The sequence below is a fragment of the Artemia sp. Qi Xiang Cuo genome, chromosome 12 (genome assembly GCF_049724085.1).
Source record: "Artemia sp. Qi Xiang Cuo chromosome 12, ASM4972408v1, whole genome shotgun sequence".
NCBI lineage: Eukaryota > Metazoa > Arthropoda > Branchiopoda > Anostraca > Artemiidae > Artemia > Artemia sp. Qi Xiang Cuo.
In genome coordinates, this window is record NC_142805.1 from 9,524,388 (window position 1) to 9,538,025 (window position 13,638).

Here is a 13,638-nt window from a genome sequence, read left to right on the forward strand (position 1 = left end):
TTTGCCAACTCAATTTTGCATGTGGAGATGTTCCGGGGGAATTATCCAGGGGCCATTTTCTGCGTGTTTTAGTTTCCGGGAAAAAATTATCACGGAAGGAGGCATTTCAGGAGTAATAGAGAAACTGATTAGAAATTAAATTCTTTTTCAAATGCAAGGATGCTAAGGAGAAATTTTCAGTCTGAACCGTCTGCGAGATATTTTAAGAGGGATTTTCAGTGAGGATGGGACTGTCTGGAGGGAATTTCACGGGGGTATGCACTTTACATTGGATGAAATTTTTAAAGAGAATTCTTCCATAAGGGGGGGGGGGGAGGTGTATATTTCATGGAGGGTGAGCCAGATTTACCGGCAGTATGTGAAAAGCGATCAGAAATTAAATTAACAAAAACAAGTTTTTTTAACTGAATGTAAGAAGCAACATTAAAACTCAAAACGAATAGAAATTAATCCATATATGAAGGGTTACCCCTTCCTCAATACCTTGCTCTTTACGCTAAAGTTTGACTATTTGTCCCAGTTTTTAGACAATAGTTACTGAAACACAGGGGCTTTATTAGAATAAGAAACTTTATCAAAAGTGCTAACAGCTTCAGCGTAAAGAGCAAGGTATTGAGGAGGGGACAATCCTTCATATACGGAATTATTTCTGTTCGTTTTGAGTTTCAATGTTGCTCCTTGCTTTCAGTTCCAAAAAAAATCTTTTCTTTTATTTAATACGAGGAAGGAGCAGGCACAGTAAGAGGGATTCTGGATCATCCCTCTCCCAAGAACCTGATTATTTTTAAAAATGTTTTATGATTTTCTCAGAAATCATCTTGCTCTGCTGTTTGATTATTTGTCATTTGCATATGTTCAGCTGGAATGAGAAAGGGGCAGGTATACCAAAAGGGTCTTTGGGGATCCCTTCCCTCAAAATGGAATCATTTTCACAGTGCTTTGATTTTCATAGCGGTTGTCTCTTTTTGCTCTTTTATAAATTTTGCACACATCCACCTTCGTCTTTAACAATAAGGTCAGTGGGTGTGTTTGGTCGGAGTAAGAGAGGCATGACTAGGTAAAAGTAAGCTGAGGCAAGGTTCATTATAAAGACATGGAAACTGCACGTGCATTTCAGATAAAAGAGGGCCCTAGTTAGAAAAAGGGGGCACTAGTTGTAATTATGTTAAAGCAAATTCTGACATCTCAATATGTTTTCCTAATTTATCACAGAAACAAAATGTAATATAAAAGGAGCTGTATATTATATTTTTAATTTTGAAAATAATATAAATTAAAAAGTCCGATTGATTTAACTGGAAAATAACTTAAATGATTTGAAATAATTGAAATTGAATTACAATTTTACTTAGTAATTTTTTTTTTTAAGGTGGGAAAGCAATTTATTACTAGGTAAGAGGAGAATAAGAGGAAATAAGGGGAATAGAAATATAAGGTGGGAGAAAAATAGCACCCATGGAGAGTAAGAGAGAGAGAGAGAGAGAGAGAGAGAGAGAGAGAGAGAGAGAGAGAGAGAGAGAGAGAGAGAGATAGAGAGAGAGAGAGAGAGAGAGAAAGACAGAAAGAAAGAAAGAAAGAGAGAGAGAAAGAGAGAGAAGTAAAAAAGTAAACACTTGCACTTAAAATGAATTCTTAAGAAAAGCCCAATGAAAAACATTAATGCAAAACACTGGTCACAGGATAGCAAAGCATTTAATTTATAGACAAAACGAATAGTTTTGGGCAAATAATACAATATCCAGCCTTTTCTATGCTACATTTTCAAGAAAAGACATTCTCGTAGAAAACTAAATAATGAAACCAAAATTCCCAAAACATTTATACACAGAGAAATAACTAACCTTTCAACTAGCTTGGTATTGATCGTATTCTTTCAATTTCCCTAAAAGCAGGGCGGAATTTTAAATGATTTATCTTTTGGAGATTTGTTTTCGTATTTATAAATAATTCATTATATGACAGATAACATTTTCCTGATGCTATTATACAAAGAGGGAACCAAAAATTTCTTAGTTTGTTCAGGCTTAGTTTTGTTTTAAGTTGCTTAAAATACTAAACAACAGCTATAATAAAAACAATCTTTACTTATAAAAAATACTGTTTCTATATCAAAATTATTTTAGAGCTATAACTGGCCCATACATAATTATGTTATAAAGCTATGAAATTAAGTTATAACTAGCCCATACACATTAAAAATATTAATTTATAAATTTTATTAAGGATAAAGCTAATGAATTGAAGTTTTACATGACGTGTACGCCAGACAAGGACAAGGGAACACCCCAAGACAGGACTTCAAAATATCAACTGACAATTTGACAAAAAAATTGACAAAATTGATTTGACAATGTTTCAAATTGACAAAAAATTGTTGTTCAGTTTTGCAATTCCCTGTTGAACTGGTGCTAAGCAAAACGCAATTTAAAAAAGTGATTTGAAACAAACATTTCTGTCTATTGTTTTTTGGGATATGTTTTTAATAAATTTGCCCCCCTCCCCCACTCCCCAAGTAATTCAACTAATCTAGGAGGAGAGTGTTGTCTTCCTTATGACGATCAAACATAATGATCAGTTTACTTACCTTAAAAAAAATAATTATTAGGATAGGCCATTATCCTTCGTTATGTCCTTTGTTAAGTCCATAAGCATCAGCTCACGTGTGCTATTAGTAAAAAACAAAATGTACCAAATGAGATCCGAAACAAGGATTTCAGTTTTTCTACTTTATAGAAATTTCCTATCAGAAAACAGTTCAAATTTCTCTTCCGAGTAGTTCAGATAATCTTGGGAAAGGGTTTACTCTCTTAAGAGTTTAATCAGTTTATCTTCAGTTAATTAGGTAAAAGGATAGTTGACTTGTCTTTGACAAAAAACCAACATTTATTCAGTTTTGACTGGATTTGAAAAAATTTGCCTCAACTCACTTCTGTTATTTCTTTATTATTTTTAGCGTAATAATTTAAATAGCAGAATAAGAAATATGGCAAAAAGGTAAAAATAATGATTCCATTTTATAATTCCCCATTTTTTTTTTATTCAAAACTTTAGCTTCACTTCTCTTTTGCAGTTGATTGACGCTATTCTGAAACGCTGTACCGAAAAAAAAGCTGAAACGACAATGTCAGCTTATTGACTTTGTGCAAATTTCCTGTAACAAAAAAACGAAATTTCCCTCCCAAGTACAAATACTCTTGGAGAGAAGGATTATCTTTCTTCAGACGATTAGATTATATGATCGATTTACTGATCTTAAAAAAAAAAAATTACTCATCATCATAAGTCCTCGTTTCCCCAGTCTGAAACTTTGGGCTCAGTTGTGGTCTGCTAGTGATCGGCATTATACAAAAGCAAAGTGATTGGAGGGGGGAATCTGAAATTGAAGAATTTAGGTATTTTGACTTCATCAAAATTTCCGTCATATAACATTCGCATTTCTTACTTGAGCAGTTTAGATTATCTGGAAGAAGAATTTTCAAATAGTTAATAGCATCACAATTGAAAATATAGCCTCAACTCTCTCCTACTATTGATCATTACTATACACAAAAAAAAATTAAATAAGAATTTCTGCTTCTTAACTTTGTGGAGAAGTTAAAGTTAAGTCATACAACATTCGCATTTCTTACCGGAGCAGTTTAGATAACCTGGAAGAAGAATTTAAAAACAGTTAATAGCGTCACAATTGAAAATTTAGCCCCAACTCTCTTTTGCTATTGATCATCACTGTACAGAAAAAAAAGTAAGAATTTCAGCTTCTTAACTTTACAAAAATTTCTTACTACAAATATTTCATGTTTTTGATCCAAGCAGTAGAGGTGAGTTAGGAGAAGAGTTTTGTCTTTTATAAGATAATTAAATCCAATGCTTAGTTTCGCTGTATTTCACTTAAAATCTATCATTGATTTTTTAATCTATTGCTTATAATCCCGAATCAGAATTTTTTCCCGAATTTCTTCCAGAAGTGTAATATAAAACGGGGGACGGTGGGGGGGACTGCTCCCCAGACCACAGTTTGTTCCCACTCTGGAATTTAGCATCTCCAAAAATCTTGTCAAAACTAAGATACGCTTACACAATTCAAGCATCCTCAGGAGCAGATCAGTTTTTTGTAGTATACCTTTGCCTTTATGGTACTATACGGCTCATGTTCCATTGCCATTTTCACTTGACTTGGTAAAATCAGCTCCAACTTTGCCCCTCACCCCAGTATTTTACAATATTACCTGACTGTTTTCTTCTGCTGCTGCATGCCTCTATGCAGAAATAAAACTCAACAAGAACTTCAGCTTATTGACTTTACGAAGATTCGTTGTAATAAATAATCTAAGTTTCCCACCCAGCCAGTTCAAATAACAGGAAAAAAACATCATTCACCTTCACAATAGCAGATTTTCCCGATATGAAAATTTATAGCCTTATTCTCTTTTCCTATTATTCTACTTTATTGACTTAATAGAGAATCACCAACTACTTTACGAAAGTTAGTGGAAAGACTTAATTATCTTAATTCACTTTATTGATGCCACTTGATCTGCCGATTAAATGGACATCTATCTGAAATAATTCATCCAAAGAATAAGAAAAGGGTCAGTTTCAGAAATTGGAGAGTAATTGTCGATTATAAAAAAGTAAGGGAAGATATGATAATAGAGGGAAAATATTTAAATGTAATTTGCCAAAAAAACAGATTTAATAGAAGAAAAATCGAAAAACTTGTTCCTTTACTGAAATCTGTACAAAAATACAATTGAGATAGGATGTACCCTTATATGATTGTTCAGTACTAAGAAAAGAAACCCGGGGCGGGCAAACTCAGGGATGCCCAGGGTGGGCAATGTCGAAATTTCGAGCAAAATTACCCCTTATCAGTATTTCCTCTGAAAAATCGAAAAAATTCAAAATTTACCTCTCCCTTGGATTTTGAAAAATGCTTTTTATATATCTCCAGCTAAAAAAAAAAAATAATAAAAAAAAAAAAAAAAAAAATACAAAAACCCCTTTTATTTATTGCGTAATTATCTTAAATTTTCATGAATTGACAAGCCTATCTTTATAGAAAATGGACTTTAATAAATAACACTTTGTTAGTTAGGTGTTTGCTTCAAGAAAATTAATGCATATCTTCTTTATTCAAAAATAAATTGTGAACTAGGCCTTACATTAGTCTGCATTTCTTTTATGCTAAATAATGTGACTAAATAAACGCTTTAAATATTATTCTTTAATAGTTTCTTTGAGTTACTCCAAGCTTAGTCAAACAAAATTGTTCAATGCTAGAAAAGAGAAAAACTAGATTATTTACAAATTCTCCTGCTTTCTATCACATATGAATTGCCTTCACACAAATTTTAAATTTGTGATCAATGGCTACTTGTGTACAATCTATGCACTTATGAGAAAATAAAATGCAAGAAAAATAGGAAAAGTAGATTGAGCTCCTGCTTTCTATCACAATATGTGATAGACATATGTCACACATAGACCTTCACACATATGATACCTTCACACATAGACCTTCAGACATATGCCTTCACACAAATTTTAAATTTGTGATCAATGGCTACTTGTGTACAATCTATGAACTTATGAGAAAATAAAATGCAAGAAAAAATAGGAAAAGTAGATTGAGCTCCTGCTTTCTATCACAAATTCTCCTGCTTTCTATCACATATGAATTGCCTTCACACAAATTTTAAATTTGTGATCAATGGCTACTTGTGTACAATCTATGCACTTATGAGAAAATAAAATGCAAGAAAAATAGGAAAAGTAGATTGAGCTCCTGCTTTCTATCACAAATTCTCCTGCTTTCTATCACATATGAATTCCCTTCACACAAATTTTAAGTTTGTGATCAATGGCTACTTGTGTACAATCTATGAACTTATGAGAAAATAAAATGCAAGAAAATATAGGAAAAGAAGATTGAGCTCCTGCTTTCTATCACAAATTCTCCTGCTTTCTATCACATATGAATTGCCTTCACACAAATTTTAAGTTTGTGATCAATGGCTACTTGTGTACAATCTATGCACTTATGAGAAAATAAAATGCAAGAAAAACATATGAATTGCCTTCACACAAATTTTAAATTTTGTTTAAAGTTGGAATAAAAATTCATACCCAAGGAAGGATAATAAATTATGCTTAGATTAAAAAATGGAAGAGAAGTAGGGAGACCTTGCGGAGCAAAGCAATAACTAACGCTGGAGCATCTCGTCCTTTTGATTGAAGTCTTGATGAGGAGATAACCAAAACACTGACTTAGCATGTCGACATTAGCAAATGCTGCCTAGGCGTGATAATAAAAAGGGGATTAAGTAACGAACAAAATTTTCGTTTTACTGAAACAAAATACATTTTATACATTTTCTCTTTTATCACCTTAATAAATCCAAAATTATGAAGATTTTTAGGAATGAAGATTTATTAAGCTGTCAATCCTCATTCATTTGGTTTTTTTGTATTCTTGGTTGTGATGGTGATTTTGTTTTGATGTTATGATAATACAAAAAGACAAAACTCAAAATAACGCTGTTTTCAGTCAAGTAAAAACTATGTTTTGTGTTCTAGAAGGCACAAGGGTCGTTAGTCTCACTCCTCGCTGTGGTAGTTTTGAGTTGACTTGGTTATTTACTGCAATTTCTGTTCCCTTTTAATTTCATTTATTTATTGATAGCGATCTATGGTACGTTTACGTTTAAAAACAGTTTTAATTTATTTTTGCTCATCTTTAGTTTAATGTAGCTATTGAATTTTCATTTAAAAATTTTTTTTGTAAGAAAAGTCTTATAAAACCAATTACAATATAGGCCCTTGCCTTTGTGCTGTAGTTCTCAAAGAATTGGGAATGTATCCCAAATCTTTAAGAGAATGGAGACAGTTTTTTTTGTGGGGAGGACCAAATAAATGGAATTAAAATTGTGAGCCTGGGGGTAGATCTTCTCCTGTTTCTTTCCTGTCTCCTGTCTCCTATCTCCTGATCCTCACAAAACAATTTACCGTGTATCTTTTTCTTGTACATGTCCTCAGATAGGCTCGTTTGCTAGTAACAATTATGTTAGATAGGCTTCCTTTTACGAAGTTTCAGATTCTATTAATATTTTTTAGGCTTTTATGATGTTTGAAGGAGTTCAATATCTCGGTTGCCTTCTCTTAGATAATTCAGAAGGTATGATATCAAAAATTGTTTCCTCCAACATGAAAAGCTGAAAGTGTGACAAAACTGTGATGTAGCTTATCTTTTTGATACTTTCCATTTTTGATTCAACAACAAATAGTATCTTATGAATGGGACTCTGGCATCATGAATGGAGAGTGGCGTTTCTCCTGGGGTGACCCAGTGACTTATCGTCCAAAAAGGCCAACTTGGTGGCCCTTAGCAACCAAGATTATTAATGAAACTAGAATGGCCACTGAAGAAGCTGCGATGCTGAACGCTGAAATGCCTAGTAGAGACATATCCAGCTATTACGAAGACACTGATGATACACTCATTCATGATCCTGATGATAGCACTAGTTTAAAACCCACGCTATATATTATAAATAAAGTAGGACAAGCCTTTGCTTTGGTATTCATTATGACAACAGCAATAACTCTGAATATATGCGTTGTAGCTAATATACGAAAGTGTTCGCTAAAGCTTCGCACAGTACACTTTCTTCTGGTTCAGCATTTATGTATTGCTGATCTTTTTGGTGCAATGTTTATCCTTCCGGTGCCTTTATTGACTACGTTGAGGGAGACATGGGATGCCCCAAATGAGCTCTGTCGTTTTTCGAGTGCTGTAAATGTAGCCCTCTGGCTTCAACACATTATAATGTTTGTCATGCTCAAAGTAAGTGCTTCTTTTACAGTTCTGTTCTTCGTTGGTTTTGACGTCTATCCTATGCTAGAGAAGAATATAAAATATAGAAAATTTGTTTGAAAAATTAATTTGCTAAAATTTTAAAAATGCTGAATGTTTAAAATGTTGAAAATATATTTTTTTAAAAGAAACACATCCACACTAAGTTGTTCCCAACTAACTAGGATTGCTATGTTTTCTTTTTTTTCAATCTGCCATGCTTTCTAATCTACAACAAATGTGCCTTAAATCTTCACTCTGATCAATTATAAAATTGCGCTTGCAAGATTAACATAGCCTAATTTGTCATATACTATGTTACAGAGGTTTATTAACCTCTTTACTCAAGGTTTTTTAATTTTAGCATTAGCATTTAGGTCGTGGCAATCAAAAGCGGAAGGAGTATCCCAAAATGCTCAGTGGTTCCCACCAAAAGCAGAAATCTTTAAATTGCTGAAATGTGCTATTACTAATCTCTTCAACAAGTTTGATGATTTAGAACTTATTTTTACCTGAGGTTACATATGTTCTAATACATGCTATATGTTCTGCTATACCACTGAACGAACCTGGTCACGTTTTAGAATAAATTTGTTTTTTATATGCCTACCAAAGTCTGGTTTATCTTACGAGAAAATTCATGCTATTTTACATAAACAATTTTTTAAAGAGTAAAGAAAATGAAGAATTGAGAAAAGGTCGTCTATTATTAGTTTTTTCTTGGAAGCCAAGCCATAAATTTGGCAAACTTAACCAATCAATGCGCAACCTTGATTGGTTAAGTTTTTCAGAATTTTCGCCCTGTTGTCAAGGAAATACCAAACAAAGACACTTTCTAAGAATTTTATTTTTAGTGGTTTAACCGGAGAATATAAGAGAAAAAACAGTGGTGTCACTTTTAAAAAAGCATCTGGCGCCTTCAACAAAAATTATCTTGCTCCCCCTGTCCAAAAATAATAGATTGTTTCTCGTCCTGAAGGGAAAATTTTGATTTAAAGACCGAATGTTTCTGAAAACCTTAAAATCGGGTATAGTCCGAGAATTCTTCAGATTAAATTGTAGGTCAATGAGTTTTCATGATCATAGGCGGCCCAATAGTGCTGTATCAGAGGCAGTGCTTAGCTTCCTACGTAAAGGACGACGTTGGCACAATGTATTCTTGGCTTTATCTTATAGTCCACGACACTTCGTATCGAAGGAGTTGTCGTAGAAACTTCGAAAAGGCTCCTTCGATTGGAAATTGGAAGGATTTGTGCCCTTTTAATAGTCGAAAGTGATTGGAAGACAACTAACACCCCTCTCACACCCACCATTTCCCCAAACACATCCGATCAAAATTTTGAGCTGGCCGTTTTGTTTGACGTAGTTAAAAAGTCCTGAAATTATGTCTTTGAGAATGACACCCTCCCTCCCCCCAGAGCCCTCAGGGTAAGAGTTCTAAGTTATACCCTGGGGCATATAAGGTTTCTATAGAAAACCTTGTTGTAGAAACTTCAAAAAGGGCTTATTCGATTGGAAATTGAAAGGGCTAGTGCCGTTTTAATATTCGAAAGTGATTGGAGGGCAACTAGCCCCCCTCTCAGCCTCACCATTTCCCCAAACACGTCCAATCGTAATTTTGAAATAGCTATTTTGTTCAACATAGTTGAAATTACTGGAAATTGAGTCATTTAGGATGACAACCCCCTTCACAGCCCTAAGGGCAAGTGTTGTAATTTATGCCCTGGGGGTATATACGATTTCTATGGAAAGTACTGTCGTAGAAACTTCAAAAAGGCTCATTCGATTGAAAATTGAAAGGGTTAGGACCCTTTTTTATAGTCAAGAGTGATTGGAGGGCAACTAACCCCCCTCTCACGCCCAGCATTTCCCCAAACACATCCAATCAAAATTTTAAGATGGCCATGTTGTTCAACGTGGTTCAAAGTTCTGGAAATTAGGTCTTTGAGGATAACACCTCCCCCCCCCCCACACACACACACACAACCGTCAGGGCATGGGTTGTAAGTTATGCCCTGAGAGCATATAAGATTGTTATAGAAACTTCGTCGTAGAAACTTCAAAAAGGGTTCGTTTGATTGGAAATTGAAAGGGCTAGTGTCCTTTTTAATAGTCCAAAATATTTGGAGGGTGACCTACCCCCCTTTGGCGCCCACCATTTCTCCAAACACATCCAATAAATTTCCAGATAGTCATTTTGATCAACGTAGTGGAAAGTTCTGGAAATTATGTCTTTGAGGATGGCAAGTTCCCCCAAGCCCCTCGGGCAAGGGTTGTAAGTCATGCACTGGGGACATATAATGATAATCCAATGAAAGTTTTAAGATACCCATTGTGTTTAACGTAGTTCATAATTCTGGAAATTAGGTCTTTGAGGATGACGACCCCACCCCCTCAAAGCCCTCAGGGCAAGGGTTATAAGTTATACACTGGGGCATATAAGGATTTTACAGAAAGGATTGTCGTAGAAATTTCAAAAAGGGCTCATTTGATTGGAAATTGAAAGGGCTAGTGCCCTTTTTGATACTCGTGAGTGATTGGAGGGCAAATAACCTCGCACGCCCACCATTTTCCAAACAAATCCAATCAAAATTTTGATTTAGCCATTTTGTTCAACGTAGTTGAAAGTTCTGGAATCTAAGTCTTTACGGATGAACCCCCCACCCCTCACACCCCTCAGGGCAAGGGTTGTTGGTTATGCCTGGGAGGTATATAAGGTTCTCATAGAAAGTGTTGTCGTAGAAACTTCAAAAAAGGCTAATTCAGTTCAAAAATGAAAAGGCTAGCGCCCTTTCAATAGTCGAAAATGATTGGAGGGCGACTAGTCCCCTCTTACGGCAATCATTTCCCCAAAAACATCCAATAAAAATTTTGAGATAACCATTTGGTTCAACGCAGTTGAAAGTTCTGGAAATTAGGTTTTTGAGGATGACAACCCTCTACACAGCCCTCAGGACAAGGGTTGTAAGCTATGCCCTGGGGGCATATAAGGTATTTATAGAAAGCTTTGCTGTAGAAACTTCAAAAAAGGCTCATTCGATTAAAGATTGAAAAGGATAGTGCCCTTTTTTTATAGCAGAGAGTGATTGGAGGGCAACTCTGACGCCCACAATTTCCCCAAACATATCCAATCAAAAATTTTAGATAGCCATTTTGTGCAACGTAGTTGAAAGTTCTGGAAATTAGATCATTGAGGATGACAACCCCCCAAAGCCCTCGGGGCAAGGGTTGTAAGTTATACCCGGGGGGCATATAAGGATTTTATAGAAAACGTTGTCGTCAAAAAGGGCCCATTCAATTGGAAATTGAAAGGATTAGTGACCTTTTTAATAGTCCAAAGTGACTGGAGGGCAACTAAACCCCCTCTCACACCCACTATTTTCCCAAAAACATCCAATCGAAATTTGAGAAAGCCAGTTTGTTCAATGTAGTTGAAAGCTTTGAAAATTAGGTCTTTGAGGGAGACAACCCCATACAGCCGTCAGGGAAAGGGTTGTAAGTTATGCTCTAAGGGCATAGAAGGTTTTTAGAAAAAAATTGTTTGTAGAAAATTCAAAAAGGGCTCATTTGATCGGAAATTGAAAGGGCTAATGCCCTTTTTATTAGTCAAAAGTGATTGGAGGGCAGCTAACCCCCTCTTAAGCCCACCATTTCCCCGAACACATCCAATCAAAATTTTGAGACAGCCATTCTGTTGAACGTAGTTCAAAGGTCTGGAAATCATGTCTTTGAGGATGACAAACCCCCACAGCCCCCAGGGCAAATGTTGTAAGTTATGCCCTGGGGGCCCTGTAAGGTTCTTATAAAAAAAAACAAAAAAAAATATAAATACGACAAACGGGTCTATGGCCAGTAAATGAAAACAAAGAAAAAACAAAAACTAATACTTCGCCCGTGTCTAACAATGCGTGTTCAACGTAGAGAAAAAAATAAACTAAAACTAAAAGATATACATAAAACTAAAATAGACTCACCTAAAAATATAATATACAGTTGCTTAATATTTACAGTTTGAAGCTACTTTCGTGAAACCACCTCACAAAAGTAACTGGATTAAACATTTTAAAATAAAAAATGAACAAGGAATAAGTTATTGCGACATAATTTTATGCAAAGATTTGGATGCTGCTATTCACTTAGGTTTATTACTTGAACTAATCCCTGGGACATTTTGCAATACTTTATTTTTATTTTTAAATATAGGTTCATTTTTAAAATAGTATGATTTATAGGATCAATATTTATATACCCAGTATCTCTATTAATTGATACTAATTAAAAAAAACTTTTTCCACAAATTAAGCTTTTCAAAGAAAAGTAAAGAACTACATTAAACAAAAAATGAGCAAAAATCAAATCAAATAATCTAACAAGCTTGAAACTACCACAAATCAGCATCGATAAATAAATGAAACCCAAAACGAATAGAAATTACAATAAACAACCGAGTCAAATTCAAAACGAGCAGAAATTAACATACGTTGGGCTCAAAACCCTTATGCCTTTGCAAGGCCAGAACAAAATTTGCAATTTACCGAAAAAAATATAAATGTTTTTACTTTTATAAATTTAATAAATCAAATTATATTAACATTTTGATTACTAAATATCAGTATATGTATATTAAATTGACAATGCACATTCATTTGTATTATTTTCTGTAAAGTGCAAATTATGTTCTGGCCTTTGGAAGGCATGTGGGTTTTGAGCCCAACTTATGTTAATTTCTGCTCGTTTTTAGTTTGACTCGGTTATTTATTCTAATTTCTGTCCGATTTGGGTTTCATTTATTCATCGATGCTGATTTGCGGTAGTTTCACGCTTGATAGATTTTTTGATTTGATTTTTGCTCATTTTTTGTTCAATGGAGTTCTTATATTTTCTTTGAAAAACTTATTTTGTGGAAGAAGTTTTTTTTAATTAGTTTCTGTTCGTTTTATGTTGCCATAGTCTTTTCAGAGAAAAAAAAAATAATACTTTAAATCTTTTTTGTTTTTTTAAGAATTTATAGTTTGGCCTGCTATTTGTACGGTGGAGAAAAATTTTCAGCAATTTTTAACAACATACACCCTCTTAAAATCTGGACACAAATAGTAGTGTTTAATTTAGTTTCATACCTCCTCTAGTTGACCTGAAATGGAAAACTTGATACAATTCGAAAAAAAAATCTGTTTACTTTCTTTGATAGCTTGGATACACTTACGTTATTTTGATTTGGTTAAATCTTAAGAGCAGAAGCAGCTCCGAAAGTTTAAACATAATACCCTCAGTCGTTCTTGGATACTGCTGAGATGCCTTATTGGGAATTATCATTAACACAGTGCATTTTGATTTAATCTTATAGCAATCTTTATTTTTTAAACATAAATTCAAATGGGAGGGTGGGCGTGGGAGGGGGATTATTTTCCATTCAATCAATTTCGACTATTAAAAAGGGCATCAGCCCTTTCTATTTTCAATCGAATGAGGCCTTTTCGAAGTTCCAAGGACAACTCCTTCGATACAAAGTGCCCTGGTCTGAACAACAACAAAAAAAATAATACATTATACCCACATCGATCTTTACTATAAAACTGTCAAGCCTTCCAATCACTGTCGACTATTAAAAAGGGCACTAGGCCTTTCGATTTCCAATCGAATGAGCCCTTTTCAAGTTTCTTGGACAACGCTTCCTATAAACACCTTATATGCCCCCAGGGCATAAATTACAACCCTTACCCTAAGGGCTGTTAGGGTGGTTGTCTTTCTCTAAGACCTAATTTCCAAAACTTTCAACTACGTTAAAC

General features: G+C 34.4%; 1 protein-coding gene across 1 annotated transcript in view; it reads left to right on the forward strand.

Annotated features, from left to right (window-relative positions):
• Positions 1-13,638, forward strand: part of LOC148945748 (uncharacterized) — a 50,092-nt gene that overhangs the window by 13,480 nt on the left and 22,974 nt on the right. Inside the window, exon 2 of the mRNA XM_089097508.1 lies at positions 7,114-7,843. Within this exon, the coding sequence (XP_088953634.1) occupies positions 7,310-7,843 (534 nt within the window). The 5' untranslated portion in view covers positions 7,114-7,309. The remainder of the gene's footprint in view (positions 1-7,113; positions 7,844-13,638) is intronic.